The sequence below is a fragment of the Corvus moneduloides genome, chromosome 16, assembly GCF_009650955.1.
Source record: "Corvus moneduloides isolate bCorMon1 chromosome 16, bCorMon1.pri, whole genome shotgun sequence".
In the NCBI taxonomy this organism is placed as follows: Eukaryota; Metazoa; Chordata; class Aves; order Passeriformes; family Corvidae; genus Corvus; species Corvus moneduloides.
In genome coordinates this window covers 870,835-891,007 of record NC_045491.1, presented here as the reverse complement: position 1 = coordinate 891,007, position 20,173 = coordinate 870,835, and the positions used below count along the sequence as shown (strand labels likewise).

At 43.9% G+C, this 20,173-nt stretch overlaps 1 protein-coding gene across 4 annotated transcripts in view; it reads right to left on the bottom strand.

Moving 5' to 3' along the window:
• The window catches only part of XYLT1 (xylosyltransferase 1), a 169,091-nt gene that overhangs the window by 13,206 nt on the left and 135,712 nt on the right, over positions 1-20,173 (bottom strand). For 2 of the 4 annotated variants that reach the window (XM_032125607.1, XM_032125609.1), the window contains 5 exons: positions 15,817-16,033; positions 13,567-13,743; positions 11,375-11,634; positions 7,838-8,033; positions 2,363-2,696 (listed from right to left, as the gene is read on the bottom strand). In XM_032125607.1, coding sequence (XP_031981498.1) covers positions 2,363-2,696; positions 7,838-8,033; positions 11,375-11,634; positions 13,567-13,743; positions 15,817-16,033 — 1,184 coding nt within the window. Of the gene's footprint in view, positions 1-2,362; positions 2,697-7,837; positions 8,034-11,374; positions 11,638-13,566; positions 13,744-15,816; positions 16,034-20,173 lie in introns of all 4 variants that reach the window. The other 2 variants (XM_032125606.1, XM_032125608.1) reach the window with 1 other exon arrangement.

Here is a 20,173-nt window from a genome sequence, read left to right as displayed (position 1 = left end):
TTTATGTCTGAAACTTTGTGGACTCCACTTTCTTCATCTGGAGTGGATGAGGCAGAGGGGGCTGAATCATTATAGAGGAAATGACATGCAAAGTGCTAGGAAATGTATCAGTCCAGGGCAATCTTTCTGCAAGAGTTGTTTTTTCATCAGGGCAGGGGAGGGCAGGGTGGGGGCTGGTGGTGGGGGAGGATGGTCAGAAAAAAAAAAATTTAAAGAAATCCCTAATAAAACATATTCCCCTCTTCTACTGACAACTCCTGGTTAAGTCTGATGGATGTTTTATTTTCAATGTTAAGACAATTAAATAATACGATTCCTCCATTTAAGAAGATTTTTGGCAGTTTTTGCATTGTTTACAGTACCAGAAATCGCTCTTTTAGAAGTTCTAATTCTTCTGTCATACTCTCAAAGTGCCTTTATCTGGCAGAGAATAATGTATTTAAAGAATAAAGTGGTGACAAACTGACAAAAGCTGGAAATCAAAGCTAAATGACGACTGCCTGCACAGAGCACAACAGTGTCACTGAGACAGAAAGCCTTCCAAAAACAAACAACAGGAATTTGCATTGTAAATGCAATTCTAACTACAGTGGAGTGTCACTACCTGCCCCTGTAATTAACTTTCTTCTCTACCTCCATGCCTCAGTCATCTAGAGATTACACATCACATCATCAGTACCAAATCACTCCTGAGACTTTTTTCCTAGACAATGTTGTTCCCAAGCTTTGTATTTCCTTCTGGTAGCAGGTTCTAGTTACCACATAAATGAACAGGCTTTTTAGCAAGAACGGTGAGCCCAGCGTATCAAGGGGCAACACAGGGGAACCACACAATTTCAGTGGAATTATTCCAGATGCAGAGTTTGGACCAAAGGGAGCATTGCCTCTACACCATGAAGTGTGGGCTTATTTTTGAAGTCTGAGACATGTTTACCTGTCCGTGGGGCTCTCACATTGTAGGGAAAAGCAGCAAGGCTGCTGGCTACATGCCACGTTTCTTGTGCAATTTATGCCTTAAATGTTAAATTACCAAAGAACATGGAATTCATTGATTTCCAGCAGGCAAGTTGGTAGCAGCTGCATTCAGAAGCAGGCTGCCTCAAACTTTGAAAATGAATTCCTTCTACACATGGTGTCTGTTCACAATTCATCATTGCCTATTAGCAAATAACAGCAGTGGGTTGGAGGAGGTTTAGTTTCTGCTTAAGAAACGATGCCACCAAATGTTAGCAGCAGAAATCAGTAAGTTCACTCTTCTGCTGGAAATGTGGGAATCAAACTCCTGTTGAGCGAGGTAAGGGCTGCATTAGCTCTCAGCAGTTGTCTGCTGGTGTTTGCATTACAGAAGCAGCACGTTATGCTGGAAGGTAAATGCCTGACTCAGTTTATTTGCTGCCTTGTCAGGAAGAAGAACTTTTGAAAACTTAATAGGATCGTTCATGTATCTAGCAAATTTAAGATGTCTAAAGTTATGAATATTAATACTGGGCAGATGGAAGCACTTGAGCACTTTAAGAAGAATGGTAAAGATACTCAGAGCAACAAGCTTGTTTTGATCTTGCAGAATAAAAAACCAGGTGTGGCTGAAAAATGCTCCCTTTTCTCCCAGCACAGTATTCTGGGCGCTGTCTGCAGACTCAAGCATTTGGATGATGCCTGTGCCATGCAAACATGGGAGCCTGCAGAGCCTGGCAGCCCCAGAATGGCCTCTGTATTTGGATGGCTCAGGGCTGCTGTGGCAAGGAAGAAAATGGTTTCTTTCTAAAAACTGTCAGTGTGGGTCTGGTCCCAGGGCTGTATTTGTAGATATTTCTGTACAACACAGCTGCTTGGCAAGTACTGAGCAGGTTTTGGCAGGTATCAGGCAGGAGTGAATGCCTGGACCTGACAATATGTCAGGTGAGCTCTGGCCTAGGGTAATTTTGTCTAATCCAGCATTATGTATATTAATGCTTTTATTGTTAAACACACAGGCTTTGTCAAGAAAACAGTTTAAACACATGTAAGTCTCTAAGAGGAAACATGAATGAAAAGCAGCACTGAAAGGTCAATTTTTCTTTCCATTTCTAAATGATGGCTTTTATGATAGCTGTTAGATCATTGAGAGTCTGAAGCTCTCTGGATTCTGAACTGTGCATAATTTAAAGATACAAATAGTCTTTTGTTTGAAGTGGCTGTGTTTTACAGAATAAATGCAGACACTTCCACTTGTCTTAGTGCAAAAGTTTCTTCTGACTTATATCTATAAAATCCCTTTCTTTAATCCTTTTCCAATACAGCGCTACTTATTTTTATCAGCAGCATTTACAGTGAATACAGACACAGTAACTGTTTCATTCCTGTAGCAAATAATAGAACTTACCTTGTTTGATAGGCTGCTGATTTGAAAAGGTGAGAGGAGTAACAAGGAATTTGGTTTCAGCTACTTGTACCCAGTGGTGCAGAATTTTTATTGTCCATACACCAGGTCGCAGGGGCAAATTCAGAGGTGGTTTGTAGTGAGTAAACTCGGCACTGGATTCAATAAGGATATCATATGTTGCTGCAATTACATTAATGGGATCCACCCAAATGACAGTCACGGTGACATTGGGGCCTTTCCCCCATTTCTGCATCCCAACTGGCTCATCTGTTGGCCCAAGGAGTCCTCCGAAATTCCGGAAAAGCCTTTCCTTGGCATCCCACTCGGTGCCAATCTGAAATTAAAGAACACAGTGCTGGTAACATCATCTCTGTAAGCATCTGAAACCCTTATAGCAAATATGGGCTCTCAAGAGACTCAAATCATATTTCTCTAATCACATGAATTATACATACATATAAAAGCTGGCAGCAACATGATCTATGATCATAATGTGCACACAAATTGTGAGGCAACCTAGAATGCAAGGCTTGCTTTTTCAGTCCACTTTTGATTGATAAAAAGGTATTCTTTATCTTAAGAGAGACACAACAGGCTAGAGCAGCTCTCTCTTCACAGAAGCAGTCAACAAGGGACCAAGCCTAGTGGCTGGACACAGCCTATGCACAGGAAAAAAATGGGACTCATCATCTCCTGGGTCATGAAAATGTATTGCACATTTGAGAGAAGGACCCTGCAGTAGAGACCTGACCAGCTGCTGCTGAGGCCAGGGAAGATGCTTTGGCTGCTGACTTCAGAACAAGTCACGTCAGGTCCTTTACTACAATCCACCCATGAGATGCTGTCTCCTTGCACTCCCTTCCTGCCTCATGTGGGAATTTATTTCTTGTAAACTCTTTTCTTATTGTCATAATAGTGACATTGTTTTTTATTTATTCACTAACATTAAACCAGCTGATTCACAATCTAGTGTAAATATTTAATGGATCTTTCTTTTTTCCTAGCAGCTTTCATATTCCAGTGCTCTTTACATGAATTTCACCCATAACCTGGGGGATGACACAAACTTCCAAGCTGTTGCCACTAACACTTGTGCACTACTGAAAACAGCATCTCTGACCAGACAGCATGGAAATGGAGTAACTGGCTTTCTTAGGCCAGTGGGAAGTATCCCAGCACCAAAGCCAGCATGTGTTTATGAGGCTGAGGACTGTTGAACCTTTCAATCCACTTTCCTGTGACCACAGGACTGATGGCTGCACTTCTGCTTTCTGGTATGAAACCCTTCAAAATCCTTCTGGTCTTCTTTTGCCCTGATCTCCAGACATTGCAGATGACCACAGAGTTGACTTGTTCCCTGTACAGAAAGCCTCTGTGGGTGACCTCTGGAGACCCATGCACACACAGGCAGGATCCCCACTTTTAAAGTGTATGTGCATATTGCAGATTTTCCCCACACTGAGCTGTCCTTGTCCCTAAGCTTCACCTCACAAGGGCATGGTCAGAACCTGCTTTCCTGAAAGTATAAGAAATATTTGTAGATCATTTGCTTCAGAGATTTTTCTTCTAATTTTGTTTCACTTCATGAGAATAAGTGATTCCAATATAATGCCTAAATCCTCCCAAATCCCCAAAACATAATGATTACCTGACGCCTATTACCTGTACTGGAAACTGTCCAGTCTCCAGTCCCTTCTAAATAAATCCCTGTGGTTGGCAGACAAATTACAGGAGGACTGCAAGCAAAGAGCTACAAGGTCAGTAAAACAAAACCTTACCATCCTAAATCCATCTGTAACCACACGAATTCCTCCTACTGGACTATGACACTGCAGAATATGAGACAAAATGAGCCTTCCACTACTCTGCAATCAGCACAGCATTGCTGGTATTTCAGAGGTATTTCACCCAGCACACCAGCTAATCAAACCAGACAGCATAGCCCAGATATCAGACCCAAGCGTCGACTGCCTCGAGGAGCTGTCAGTGCGTGCTCTCGTGACAAGACTCACTGAATGTGTATGGAAATAAGCTGAGAAAGAAAATTTCCTGACCAGACCTTACTATCTACTCTGCCAACCTTCACTGAGCTGTGGCCATATCACACTTACTGGTGCTCAAGGGACCTGAAAATAATAGTCACAACACGTGAAACAAATCTACACCCTCCTGGGCAAAGAGAAGTCTGTAAGGAAGCTCTTTCCACCACATTCAATATTTCTTACTGAAGAACTCATTGCAGAAGACTTACTTCATCCTCAGAAATTAAACACTGACTCCTGACATTCAACTATTTCTCCTCTCTTTAGTTTCTCATCCCTGAAAAAAGAAATCAGAAAGTTACAGTCCCCTTGCTCCAACCTCCAGGTGACACTGCTCCACACCAGGCTGCACAGAAGATGTTGAGACGTGTTCACATAGCACAAAGGTTTATTGGACTGCTCTGTAGAAGAGCTAAGGCTGCTTTGGGGGAAAAATTGCAACACGTTGTCTGGTTGATAAGCTTTGTGCAGGCGTGGCATTGGGTTCCCTTAGAGCAAACCAAAAGTTACAGCCAAAGGGCAGGGGAAGAGAGGAGGGGACACTTCTGGGGCTGGTGGCAGCGGCCTCCATGGGAGCCTGTCCCCTCACGCTCAGGGTGTGCAGGGCCAGGGAACAGCAGCACCAACAGGGCTGCAGAGCAGGCCCTCAGCAACACAAAGGCACCCCTGGGTCCCCGTGTGCCCCAGGGCCAGGGCTCACCCCAGGGCTCCACAGGCACCTTGGGGAGGGAAAGGCAGGGAGCTGCACACCGCTCATGGGATCTGCCCTTTATGTCTGCTTTCCAGCTGGGGACATTCCTTCCCATGCTGCACAGCTTGCAGTACCAGCTGCTTCTAGAAGCACAGTATTTTATAGGGGATTTTACTTAAAGCACTGGTTAGACGTTTATAACCCTCGAACTTTACACAGCTGAGTTCCCAGTACCGAGTGTCTGATTTTACAGGGCAAGAGATACTGCAGCCCTATAACAATTTTCACAGCTCTTTAAAACATTGTGAGTAGGCTTTTGCTTTCAAATAGAATACACAAAGTATGGGATAGAATCAAGCAGTAATGAATATCTGATAAATTATGAAGGGATGTGGCACAGAAACTGACATTTCCCACATCAATATTTTAATAACCTTTATTTTGGGCTTCAAGAGCAAGCACTGTGCCCAGGGAACATTTGGAAAGCTGGAAATCTCTCATTGGCTCAAAACTTCTGTTTCTACGTCTGTTCGAACCCAAGATAAAATTTTCCCAAGATAAATTATACCCTGATTATGGGTTCGTGTCTCATTGCTCACCACAAACAGGACCATTAGGTTCACACAATGCACACTAATTGCCTGCCACCTAGTTTATTTTATTCTCTGTGATGAATCACAAGTCTTAACAAGACCAAAAATGAACTTAGTGTTCAACTGATAGACAGTGAGCTGAGACTTTTAGTTCTGTGCAGCAAATCAATCTCCTGCCCTCCATGGAGAAGCTGCCTGAACCCAGACTGGCAGGACACACAGTGTGTGCATTGTGCACCAGCCAACTTTAGGAGGTGTGGGAGTTCCATGCTTGGAAATCATCTCTCTTGGATTTCCTGTAAGTTTATTTTATTTGACTCAGCCTGCAGGAGCCGTGTGCCATCGCAATGCTGTCATTGACTCTGCCCCAGCTGTGGGGCAGCCCAGCTGGCTGATGGCTTCCCACTTGTCTTTCCAGGGTGTGGGGTGAAATCCGCTCCTTGGGAAGTGAGGTCTGAGAGGAGCAGAGGGCAGGGGCTGGAGAGATCCCACCATCTCTGCCGCAATCTCAGTTGTGCATCAGGGTCACAAATACACTCGGGAGCACATTCAATGCAGCATATTTGTGCTCTTCCTGCTGGCCCCAGTGGTGTGAGCTGGGACAGAGGAGAAAGTTCCCAGCTAAAATAGCCCCATTCAGTTTTAAATTCCTGCCAGATCATGGGGTGAAAGTCATTGAAGAACAAGGAATTCTGTGTCCCAATAAGCACAACTCTTATTTTCTGCGAACACTGATGCTTCCACCTTAGCTAAACTGCTAAGTTTGTTTTCCACTTGCTGGACCTTGACAAAGCAGTGGCATTTTAATACACAGTAGCAGATCAGAGCTTTCCAGCCACACTGAAGCAGAAAAAGTTAATGCTGGATTTATAGCAGGGTAACACAGAGAATTATTTGGCCCAGAGGCAGAGATCCCTGCAGGCCAAGGGAAGGCAGAAAGTAAAATAAACAATTAAAATAAGATTAAATTATTTACATTGTACCTCTCGGTCTTTTAAAATATGAATTATCTATGAAAGGAGAGGACAATTAAAGAGATCAGGTGAGAAAATAGAATGAAAACAAGTAAGCAGCCACCAAAACTCTTTTTGTTGAGTTTCAAATAGAAGAAAACGTTTCCTTATGCTCAAAAAAGCTCACCAGTGATGAGATCCTTAGAAGTACTAAATAAACAGCAGAAATACTCCTACAAATCACAAGAATTGGAGCTTGTATGAACATTTATCACTGCACGAAATGGCAGGCCTACCATCCGACACGTTGATAAATGAAACACACTTTCCATCCATCTCTTTAATGGCACATTAGTGTCATGGATTTGCCATGCACACCAAAACACTGAATCCCACCTAGGCATTTCTTAATTGCCCAAGAAGATGGTAATTTATGGACTCAGCCATAATGACTGGAACACATTTGTTCAATCAATTTTATACCTTAATTGAAATTTGCGGCTTAACAAGAAAAATCATGAAATTAACTGCTCAGACAGTTGTATCTTTAAAACAGAACACAGATGTCAGGTCCTATTAGTGGTCAACTTTCCTGATATATTTTAGGGTAGACTTTTTATTCTCTGTGACAGACACAGGGACAAATTTGTAGAAAAGTAACAGGATTTGTGGGAAATCTAAGCCACTGCTGTGATAATTTTCTCTTTTGTGTTACAACATCGATATTCTGCTCACATGTGATATCAGTACCTGACTACCACTAATTTTATGACGTTTTTTTCAGCATACTCTTGAGAGAAACATTTAAACACATCACTATTTACATCTGGAATTGCAGAAAAAAGGCATTTTCCCCAGGAGCCTTTCACAGCACTCAGAACAATCACAGTGACAAAACTTTTAAGCTACTTTTAAGTAACTTAAAAAGCCCCTTTGACAACAACAAAAGCCTTCCATTTGTTTTTAGAACAGAAGGGAGTGAGGACACTCAGATTAATGTAAGAAATGAGGGTTGACCAGAGATCTGAACTGGCAACAGTATGTCCTTCTATGACGAGTATGTGCACTATGCTAGAAAGTCACTCTCACCTCAAATTTACATGGAAATACAGTTTCCAGAGGCTGCTTGATTTAGTGCTCACTCTCGTGATGCCAGAGGCTCATGACACTGAGCATGGGTGGCTACGAACACTCACCTCTGAGAACTGCAACCTCCCAAAATCACTCGGTGGACTTGCGATCTTGAAGACTTTCTTGGGCATCACCCACGTTTCCAAAGTTTCCAGTTTACTGACAGCCAGATTGGTTGCGTGGTGCCTGATCAGGAAGCCTTGGAAACGGTCAGCAAGGAAGTAAAGGTGGATGGAAACTGGATGGCCCATGGGGTAGTATCTATAAAACAGCACATGCTCATCAGTTACGCAAGAGAGACATGAAATCTCCATTTACTTGGAGCTAATGGCTTAAGAAGCATTCATTTCAACTAGAAAATGCACCACTGTACATTAAGAGATTTCAAATGTGTTCATGACTCATTATCAGATATTCTTAGGCTGTTCCGATTACCCCAAAACGTAAAAATATGTTACTAAGAATATAGGGTCATTAATCTCCTATGCACAGCTCTAAGCTCTTTAGGAGGTCCCTCTGTGTGCCAGAGGGCTCCTCTCCCTGGCCACCTCTCCTGGTAGAAACTGGCACCCAGAGACACACACAGATTAGGCTGCAGCACTGTTTGCTCTGATAAACTGTAGGATAAAGGATGCCCCAGGATTGTCCTGTGCTCCAGAGCTGCCAGGGTCTGCAGGGAATGCTGTGTGAGCAGGCACTGACCCCTGGGCCCCCTCCATTCCCAAACCCCTTCCCCAAGGGCAGGGCTCTGCAGGGTGGCACTGCAGCAAAGGACACCAGGATCCCGTCCCCATTTTACGTCTCCTTATCTTAGGAAGAAAACTTCCCATTCTTTAAAGACTTGAGATTGCTTTTGCTGTGATTTTTTTTACTCATTATTAAAAAAAAACACCTTGAAAAAAGGTCAAACAACTGGGCAAAACCAATCATTAACAGATCTGGAAGTGCTCAGTTGCAGTTCAGATTTAAAGACATTGTAGTCACAGCTTCAAATAATTAAATGTACGGTTGATTGTCTGCTATAGTCTCAGAAACATCTGTAATGATGTTTGGGTACGTATGGATGCATAAATAATTAAAAACGTGTCATTGATAGCTCAGAAATCAAGTATTTTGCTACTTTACAGCACTGACATTAACTGCAAAACAAGTTAAACCAACCAGCATCACAGCTTCCCAGTAAGGCAGCTACGTCTGACTCCTCAGGCTTGTTACCACAATTAAAGGATGAGCGCTAAGAGGAGCTGACCAAGGAGGACTTTCCATTGCACGAGGTCAGCAACACCCAGAAGGAAGTCGCCAGAGCTGGAGAAATCAGCATAAGAAGACAGGGTACCAACAGGGCCAGCACTGATGCACTGAGCAAAAACACTGTAAAGCTACGCAGCCAATGCCAGCAACAATCTGACTTCTGTTCTGAGTACTAAGACCTCCTGTTTTATATGTGTGCAGCAGCAAATATTTACAATACCCTTGAAATAGTCTGAGTAAATTGCCTCTTGGCAGCAGAGAGTAAAAATGCCTGGAGATGAGAGAAATGAATTAAATCTCAATCACACATTAATGCTGCTCCCACGGAAGATGCTGACTCTCAATCTCCTTTGGTACCCGAGCAGTCTGCAGGGGGCACAGCTTTCTGAGGCTGTGAGCTGGCCTCGTTAGCAAAGTGTGCAAGGCAGCTGCTCTAACTAACATCTCCTGGGCCGCTGCGGGTGGCAGCATGGGACTGACTCCAAGGGGGATCCGAGGCGGGAGCGGCTTTCCTCGCAGCATGAGCTGGGGTGCTGACTGCAGGATCAGCCAGCTTGGTGCTGCTCTCAGCCTCACAGCAAAGGAAACACTGTCGAGGTGCTCAGCCCAAATCCATCCTTCCATTACTCCATTAGAGACATGCAAAACCACAAGAGGGAAAGAGGAAAGGTATAGATGCAAACACCCACAAGGACAGCGTAGTATCAAAAGAGAAGAGATGTGAATCATAAACCTGAGGATTATCCATCTTGCTCTGATCTGAACTGGATGCTGACTCACAGTGTCTTGAGGGGACTCAGGCAGGTATGAAAACAAAGCCTCCGCTCTGTATCACGGTTTGCAATTCCTCCCTGCACTGTTTCATGAGGCTCCAGCCTGCTGTAAAGGAGCTGTGTTTTATCCTGGAGACAGCTGCAGTCACGGTGCCCCTATCTATAATCTGAGCAAGCTTGAAAAGCACCTTGAGTTCTTGTGCAATGGAAAGTTCCTCAGAAATGAAAGTGATAATTGATATAAATCAGCATCAGAACACTGGCAAAAGGAGTGAGAACAAAAGTAATTGTCAAATTATTTCAGTACTGGTTATACATAGTCCCCATCCTCTTTGCTGGCTTCACTCTGCAGGACAAATGACCCAGGACTTCCTTAGGTCTGCCTTTATTTCATATAAGGAAGGCATGCTACTAGCGATTATTTCTATCTAATTGTTATTGATCTTTTATTGCTTTGCACCGGTAACCTTCACTGACAAAACTCTAATAGGAATCTGGAGCACTTATGGCCACATCTTTCTAAATGGGACATTGCTGAGCACTTCCATGACTAATTTAGGAAGGTCAAGGCACATTTGGTTCCCTCTCGAGAACACAAGAGGGGCAACATCCATCCATCAAAGCACATGGAGCATCTTCAGTGTTTGCTGACTTAGGCTCTATGTGTTTTCTATTAGGATAAAAAAAAGGCAGGCTCCAGAAACACGTTCTGAGGAAGGAATTAAGAGATGGCAAGGTAAGACTTCAAAAGATGAATCCTCTCTACTTTGAATCTAAACAGCTTCAGATGTGTTTGCAGGCAGCAAACAGCCACCATGAAGAGAGCCTTTTCTGTGCAAGTCTAACTTCAGGAATTCTTCCTTCAAATCCCTTTCAGACTGAATTCTTCTTAGCCAGGCTTAGAGGTGAAAAAGGAATCTAGAATATAGGGGGAAATTCCTGTTAAAGAATAAGGACCTTTATTTGAGATAAATATATATATATATATCTATATATATATAAAGATATATACAAACACCTACATATATGTTATGTATTTGATGCTAATAGATCTTACCAGTTGCACTTTTGGCACAGAGAGCTGCACCAAGCAGGCAAACTGAGCCAAGCAAGCTCTCTGCACTCCATGTGTGCTCCCAGGGGAACAAACAAGCAAGGACCATTAACCTGCCTGTGTTCAGATTTGTTCTGAAATCCTGTCCTCTGCTTTTGGTAAGCATAATAGAGGTGAACATGACCTCTGCTGCAATCACATGGAGGGTTTAGGAGCTGAGGCTATAATACACTTGCTGAAATTAATCAAGGGAAACGCAGCAGTGGGGGTAGCACTGCCCAACTGGATCCTGTCAGTCTTCATCAGGCTGGAGAGGAGCTCCTTAAAAGTGCAGCAAACAGGTCACATAATGTCAACCCGGAGCAACCACGGCTTTATTATGGACATAAATACTCCTGGAAATAAGCGCTGCGCACTTGCAGCTGGCTGGCCCCGCTCGTGGCCGTAGGCTCCGCCAGCAGAGCCGAGCACAAGGAGCCTCCCCGAGCTCGGCGGGCCGCAGCGCCGGGGGAGGCAGGACTGACCGGCAGCTGTTGTCTCCAGCAGCGTGGAACGACGTCTCGGCCCTGCGCAGGCCCAGGCGGGAGAAGGAGTGGAACATGGTGAGGGCCACGTCGCTGAGGGCGCTCACGCCGTCGGGCTCCTCGTACACGTTCTCCCAGTAGGAGCGCAGGCCCGGCGTGCCTGACGGGTAATTCCCGTACAGGTAGTAGTCCAGCTGGCCAATGATCTCCTGATTCACCACGGCTTCAAACTTGCGGGCGAAGAAAGTTGGCCTGGCAGTCTGCTGTTGGGACAGGACAGGAAAAGACGCTGAGTTCCCATTTTCAGACACGACACTTTGTCTTAAGCAATGGGCTGGAGTTGAGGACATGAACTCTCCATAGGCAAAGATGACTTAAAAGGTCACCTTCGGGACTGTTCATCGTTAGGAGTGATGTCAAGATTCAGCTAAAAACTACATAATTACTCAGTGAAAATGTAGCTGTGTCAATCCCTTCAGAGCAACAGCCACCCCCCGTCTCCACGTGCAGGAGGGGTGGGGAGCGCTCTCCAAAGCCCCATGTTAGCCTGGAGACAGTGCAGCACTGGCACGTGCCAGGCAGGGAGACGAGTGTGCTGGGGCACAGGGGCTCAGAGGAGGCAGAGCAGCACTTTCTGTGTATGGACTTGCTGCTAGGAGGTGGTAAGAGGTCTCTGGGAGAGGTGCCATTTGTGGCTGAGGTTTCTCCCCTTCTGAGTGGTCCTGCCCAGATTTTTTCTCTGCGCTTGACACAATCTTGGGCATATTACTGCTTTATATGCTACTCAACTACCATTAACTTTCAAAAAGTCTTTGTTTTGCCTTGCTCATATTTGAGCGTGGGTTCTGAGGTGCCAAGGAGTTCAGGAGTGCCCCAGACAGTTGGAAAATTCTTTTGAGGATGCTCAGTTTTGCTCTGAGACGGCGCATGCTGTGGGCTTTGTGATCTCAGCTTGCTTTGTGCCTCTGTGGGAACAGCAAGCCCTGGCCTTCTGGTGCTGTGTGCTCGTGTGATGGGCTCTCTCACCAGAAAGTGTCAGAAGCTGCCTTTACATCTATTCTAATTTTGAACTTTCCTTTCCAGCTCAGTTTACCTGATTGTTTTCTGAAATATCGTTGTGGGTTCACAGCCTGTAGCAGGTCAGGCTCTGCAGTCCGGCAAGAGGTTTTTAAGACTTGCCATTTATTCTGTGCTGGAGACTTCCCTGGGATTGGTGTTTGGGACAGCAGAGCCTCTCTTAGATAACGTCTCATTTGCTCTTTTTGTGAGTGCCTGTGCCAGTGACTTCAAGCGTGCCTGGTAGGCAGCACATCACAGCAAAGAAAAGGTCTCTGTTTCAGAGCAGTCATCATTTCTGTGCTGTAGGGTAACACATTCCCCATCCCACACAAAGCCTGAACAAACATGCTTTATGCAGGGAACCCCGAGGAGCTGGAGGGATGGAATTGCAAATCTGGTGACCTTGAAACAAGCGGCTGTTCATTCTTAATAGAAGATACACAGGCAGGACACAGCCTCGAGACTGAGTGCACCCTGGAGCACAGGACTCGCTCTCACGGCTGCCTTGAGGAAACTATCACAAAGGAACCGATTTAACTTTTTAAGACAGTCCTGCCAAACCTGGGTGATCAAAACCTCATGACTAAGGCTCCCAGAACCACGAGATAAACTTTAATATGATCATGCTGTTGAATATAATAATGAAAATGGATTTGCCTTGTGTGTGTAAGTCTCTAGCAGGCACAGTGGTCAACTTCTAAGCTTTTTTAAAAGATTATAAACATTGCTTAACACTGAAAGCCAGGAGTTTTGTGAAATGATGAAAGCACCTGAGCTGGAACATTGGAAAAAAACCCTTTGCAATAAACTCACGAGAGTTACCAAGTAACAGTGGAGCAGTCAGAGATGTGTCAAGCTTCCCTCCTTTCTGGCACAGCGGATTACCAATGCCAAGGAGTCCAAAGAGTTGCTGTGTGACCTTACCATGCAGTGGTATGTCTCCAGGGCCAAAACATAGGAGAACTAATCTTTCGTTCTCCTGAAATTAAGATCAGAGCTTCCTCACATCTCCTTCTCCACCTGCCTGACGGAGTCAAAGCTTGCCTTCCCTCTCCCTGCTGCAGCCACGCATTCAGCCAGCTCTCCACACCCAGCACAGCGGGAAGAGCCTCTCTGCAGGTGTGTTCAGTTACCTGGAACCGGTGGAAGTCTGCTGGTTTGAAGTCATTGGGTGAACAGCCACACCAGTCAACAATGTGCTTGTACTGACACTTGCAGCCGAGCTTGCGGTTCCAGTTGGTGATGCGCAGGTTGTTGTCCACCATGGAGTCACAGAACGGGCTGTTCTCCAGCACAGTGTGAAAGAAGGACTGCAACAAACACACAGCAGATCACTGTATTTAGCTCCTCAAAATTCCATTTTCTCCTTCACTTCAGCCCATGGGCCCAAACCTAATGCAGGTGACCTATTTTTGTTTGAAATGACAGAATTAACAAGCTCTATTGTTCCGCCACATATGAAACACACTCTATGTGCCTGTATTCCCTAGAGCTTGGAAAAATCACCACACTCTATAGACCCAACATACAGCTGAGGTCCTGCTCCAACAACCTGGCACAGAATAACTGCACTTCTGCAATGACCAGCTTTGGGCGCTGGGAGTCCAAAGGACTCCAGGAAAGGCACCAGTGCCATCTATCATTTTATTTTTATTTCAGCTGCCCCAGCAGTTCTAAGAAATTCCCATTATTTCCCTTCTGTAAGTTACTCCCTGGTCTACCAGATTTAGGACTATTTTTCTGAGCAATGTGCTAATGGCACATTTCAAGTTGTTTCCCAAAACAATTCTTAAAACTATACCATCACCCTGGTTACTCTGATAAAAATACAGTCCCAGACAGCTCTTCTGTGGGTGTCTATCTCCAGCACTCTGAAATGCATTGCTAGTTGAGTGGCTTTGTTCTGAAATACACAGTTCACCCTAGGCACCAAAAGGACATTGTGCCTCCTGCATTTACGTCTGAAACCATAAGTCTTTATTTGCTGACTCATGGCAGCATGGAATTCCTATTGGGCAATCCTAATTATATCATCGTAATATCAGCTATTACATAAACCATGTGTAATGGGGACTGATACAGCAGGTTAACAGGTCAGTGAAGGCAGGGCCATTTTACAAAGCCAGCTATGTACCTTGCAAAGAAAACCTTGTGGAAAAAAGCTATGGAATATCATCAAATGTAGCCCTGCAAGAGAGCAGTGGCTTCTCTTTAAAATCACCAATAGTAAGTTCTATAAATAACCAGCATAACATTAGCATGGCTGGCCCCCAAATAATCCCCCTACCCTTTTTAATGTTAAATGACAGCCCAGTGAATATGGATTTTATGCTTGAACTGTTTGGTTAAACCCATAAAGGCATCCATTCTCATTCAAGCGAGAGGGGAAAAAAAAACCCTACCCAATTACCCATTGCCCTGTGTCCTTTTATAGCAATACAGGAATTTGTCTAGATAATGGATGAAAAGGTTATCAGAGTAGAGAGAAAAGGTGATTTTTAACAGAAACGGGATTAAAAGAAGATTATGCAACATGTGTGTGGAATAATAAACTCCTACCAAAAGATAACAATCGCTGTGCTCCAGCACAAGCTAACGAGCCCAGATTTGTGAGATCGGTGTCATCTATCCCTCAAATGTTCAGGAGCCAAGGCAGTTATTGGTTTAAAGGCAGTCATCAGGTCTTCCTTGGGCTGGCTGGCTGCTGCAGCCTGTGGGGCAGAGCCTGGCGAGCCAGGGGAGCAGAGCAGCCAGGGGGCAGGTGTAGCACAGGCTGCCAACCCGCGCTGCCACGGCTCTGTGCTCTCCCCGCAGACAGCGCGCTCCTGACGCACTGCTGCACGCCAGGCACAGCCCCACTCTGGTGTGCACTCCCCTTCTGCATCACTTGTAGCCAGAGCGACTCCTGAGTGATCGAAATCATTTGTGACTCTGCCTTCTAGCTGAGTTTTGAACAGAACAATAAACCTTTGTTTGCAGGGTTTATATTTTTAAAGAAAAGCGCTGGATAATAGCAAGGAAAGCTACTTATGAAGAGAATTCGCCATCTCTAATATCCTTCAAAAGCTTTGTGCAGGAAAAATTCGCAAGCAAAGGGCAGCTGGATTTTTGGTTGTTCAGTAACAGATTAATAGGCTTAGAAGTATAAAACAAAGCCACTCTTTGCAAAAAAGATAAATAAACAAAGCAATAAACAATTGCAAGAGATGTTCTAACCCTAAAGGGCTTACTTGTCATAGAAGTAAAATTTTCATTACCCACTGTGGGATGCTCCAAAGCCCACTGACATCAGGTGAAAGCCCCTCTGATTTCGGTCAGATCTTTGGGACAAGCACAAACACTGCAGGTTTGAACACAGAGAGGGATTCTTTGCATTCCCATACCTCGGCAGGAAGCAGCGTGTAAGAGTAAAACCTCTTCATCTTTGTTACCAGATCATCATTAGAAAAAGTCACATATTCCACAAACTTCCTGTTCAGGAGGAACCAGTCCGACCCTCCATCGACTGTGATTCCTTCTGGGATCTTGCGGTCCCCCAGGCGCCACATGTGTGTATCACACTCCAGGAAGAGCCGATCCAGCCCTTGCTTTCGGATGAATCTGAGGGAATACAAGGGGAGCCATTAAAAGTTGAGTTGTATTTTGTTATTACTGGGAGCTTTATAAATAAAAAGCTACTTTCAAACAAAAAAGGGTCAAAATGTCACTTGTTTGTATTTCTGTTCTACTCATAAATAATGTAGAGAGGTTTAATAAATGATTAATCAGTTATATGTTCAGTTACAGAGGCAAAGATCAACAGATTGCTTTTAAACATCATTTACACGTTCTGCTGTCCTAAGGCTGTGCAGGTGACAGAGCTGTAGGGCAGGAAAGCCCATAATGTTCATAAACTCTGAACAAACCACTGCAGAAGAACTGCAACATGAACAGGAACAAACACAATCTGTGTGAGAGGCTTCTCTCTCTACATAAATTCAGTTTTTCAAAACCAGGAAAATGTATATAAAGGTAAAATGACCAATTTTCTCCTATGCTACTATTTCATTAATTTTTCTATATGGATATAGCCAATTAGGAAGAAATACCATTGTGTTGGTCTTTGCTGTAGAATGAGCAAGGTTGCTCCATTTTCAAGTCTCTGGGGAACAGTGTTTTGTTATTGCTGAACCATGAATAAAAGGAGCAACTGCAGAACTGCAAAGTTATGGAAATGCATTATTTGAGACCAATATAAGAGAATAAAAACTGGGAAATCTATCTGTGTTTGAAAGCACTTTGGCCTGGATGCCCACTCATGTTTTGAGACTGTCTGATCCAGGTTCCTGTTTGTTACTCCATTTGGGAATGATTTCCCTGAAGGAGAAGCAGGGCAGCTGTGAATCAGCAGCGAGGGGGGCTGAGCACTGTCCACCCCGGCTGGACGTGAGCACTGGACACATCCCACATCTGAGCAGCAGCAAATGCTCACTGACCACCCCCAGCCCCCAGACCCCTGGGGGTGCAGGACCTGCAGGAGAACAACAGCACCTACAGCGAGAGGGGCACCGCGCTCCCTTCCTGAACCACACAGAGCTGTGCCAGGGTGTTTCAGGGTCAGCAAGCCCAGATGACATTTTAGTGGTCCTCAAACACATGCTACTGAAGGAAAGGGAAAAGAAATAAAAGTTAAGGAACAACACCAAAGCTTTCTGGAGTCCTGCATCTGGAAACATGAGCCTTAACCCCGCAGGCCAACGCTCTGGTTCAAGTTCTATTCTATACCAATCAAAGAATGGAGATGCAATTATGAAATGGTGCATATTAATTTTCAAAAGGACCGCAAATGACTTCAGGGTCTATGTCCTACTGATAGCTGTGTCTCTTTTCACAGTATGAGAAGAGCTCCTCTGTTAACACAACAGTGCAGAAAACGTGTGAATGAGAGTTGAAAAATTTTTCTTTCCATGAACAAGTTTCTAATTTCATGTTCCATTATGAAGGATAATAGAAAAGTCTTGCAATTTTAATGCAGTGCTCTGGAATGTAATCTTCAAATTCAATATTTATGCAGTTATCTCCAAATCAAATATTAATGTGCCTGAAACTTTGGTTGTTTATTTATTTCTCTCAAAACTAAATGCTCATTAGAGTTAATTATTTTAAGAAAAAGCCAGAACTTTATCAACTATATTTAAATAGGAACATAAAGTTCTTTTCCATGAAGTAATTTCTTTCAACTGCCATCTCTACCAATTTATCACCCTTTACCCTCGTTTTCAAATAGAAGGTTCTTTAACTGCAATAGGAGCCCTCGAACAAAAAAACCACCTGGCTATTTCAAAAACTGCTCTACGTAGAAACTCCCTCAGCCTCAGTATGACGTGGTACAGCTCACAGCTCCCTGGTACTGCAACAGCTTCAGCCTGATTGTCTGACCTTGGCAGCAGAACAGCATGACCACACTCCAGATGAGAAGGTCCCAGCAAATCCTGACTCACAGCTTCATGTTTTCCAAAATAGTTGACAGGCTCCTTTTTCTCTATTCGTGCACAGTTCTATGGTTTTTTGGAGCTAACGGCTTGGAAAAGCAAATCTCAGGATATGGAGTGAAACAAACCAATTCCTGGGAGTAAAACTGTTTTCACAACAAACCTCAGCCCCCAAATCTTATACAATGGGTTATTAGAAGAAAGTAAATGTACTTTCCAATCACTCACCCTCCAGCAAGGCAGCACAGCCCAACTGAAGAGCTGCAATGCCTTTGGAGATCTCCAGAGAAATGGCCCTTTTGCTTGTGCTTCTTGAAACCTTCCTAGAAACATCACACCAGGTTTCAGATACATAACTGAACCAAGGTATGGTTGGCCAAATACAACAGAAACTATTATCAGCTGAAGACAACTGACCTTTCTCCTAAGCTAAAACAAACAACAGGAGGAAAATAATGATGAAAAGAGTCAACCAGGAGAAAACAGAATTAAAATAAGACTTGGGTAAAGAAAAGCATGCCATTTTGCCTCATTTCATAGAACACTCCATCTAAGACATCTTATGCTTCCCCTTATCAATTTTAATTCTTCCTAAAGAGCCTCCAGTTTTGAGGGCCTGGGATTACACTCAAAAGTAAGCAGGAAACACAGGATATTATGAAGGTGTGTTGGCACCTGAGCTCACCAAACAGACACTGACACAGGTGAAAGGTGCCACTGTGCCCTGACTGTGTGTGGATGCAGCCTCAGGGTTTACACGGTTCCAGAGAGTTATTTTCATATCTTGCTAAAAAACCTCTACTGCCTGCAGCATGTGGTCTGTCACTGAGTATAGATGTCAGTCCAGGCAGCTCACGATTGCAATCCATCTCAGGGAACTCCTCTTACTTTGTAGTTTATTTAAATATTTATAAATGCATTTCAGACAAGATTCTAGGACTGTGTCACACATAAAGCATTTGTAACTTGTGTAGCACATACTCCTCCAACATGAGTATAACACAGCTCAGCTCTAATCATATGTTTTAACTGCTAATAAATATTGTTGCACAGTCACTTAATATCAGCAAAAACATCACAATCAAATATCCTCCTTTTGGATAGTTTTCTCCAAGGGACAGTGCAAACCACGGAAACTTGGAGAGACCCCCGCTCCTGAATGCTCTCCTCACACAGTTGTAAGTCAGAGAGTTTGCTGTTTTCTGAAGTTTATGAATGAGTAAAACTTCCTAAAGTATCAGAGGCTATCAGCTTGCTAAATGCCACTTATCAGTAATTTCATCACTAAAAAGTTTTTTTCTGGAAAATATATTTTTTAAGGTGAAAAGGTTTCTTCCTAAATGTTTCCTGCTTCTGGCCTCTTGCCTAGAGGCCTCCCATTGACATTTCACTGTTAACCAGGTGCACCTACCCAGGACCTCATCGTCATTACTCAGGATTTAAGAATAAGAGCTATGAATAAAAGTTACAAAACACCAGCAAAACAATTCATCACGAGTCAAAAGTCAACGTCAAAGCAAGAATCTGTAGAGCCAGGAGCCCCACTAGCACCACGTCCATGTTTCCCTGAGTGTATGTGGACAAGCTCTGCATGCTTTGACTTTATCTGCTTCTCTTTTAATTGTCTTTAGACAAAAATTTGAGGAAGAAAGTCGATTTCAGTGCGAAAAGTCAAGTAAATATTTTTACAGATGAGAAATGTGAGAGTCACTTGCCAGCAGTGTTTGCACAGCCACCCTGGGAACACTTACCAGAGTCAATCAGCTGGGAAGCATCAAACAGTAATTTGCAGTTTAGGTGACCAACTAGAAAGTCCAGAACAGTAATTTGACAATCTTGAGTGTAGCAGTTGCAAGAAGTAATTTGTGAGCAATCTCTAGGTTACTGTACATCTCCACAAACCAGGCACTGAAACATTCTTTATAATAAGCAATTCATGAATCCCAAACCTATGCAGAGCAGAATCATTCCCTGCCTGCTCAGGGTAGAAATCCTGGCCTCCACTGAGCATGCTGGGTCCAGCTGACCCTGATTTCACTCCACTTCTATGAGGAGCTCTATTCTGCCAAGGGTTAAACAATATTTACAACACCTGAAATAATTAACAATTGGCTATTTAAGCCAAAAGTCTGTATGGTACCAGATACTCATCTGTTTTTCTAAGGATAGGATCTTGCAGTTATGTTTCCTGAGACCTCTTCCTGCCATGCTGAAAGCCTCCAGGGCTGACCCCCCGCTCCCAAAATGGAGTTGAAGCTTGAAAAGGGGA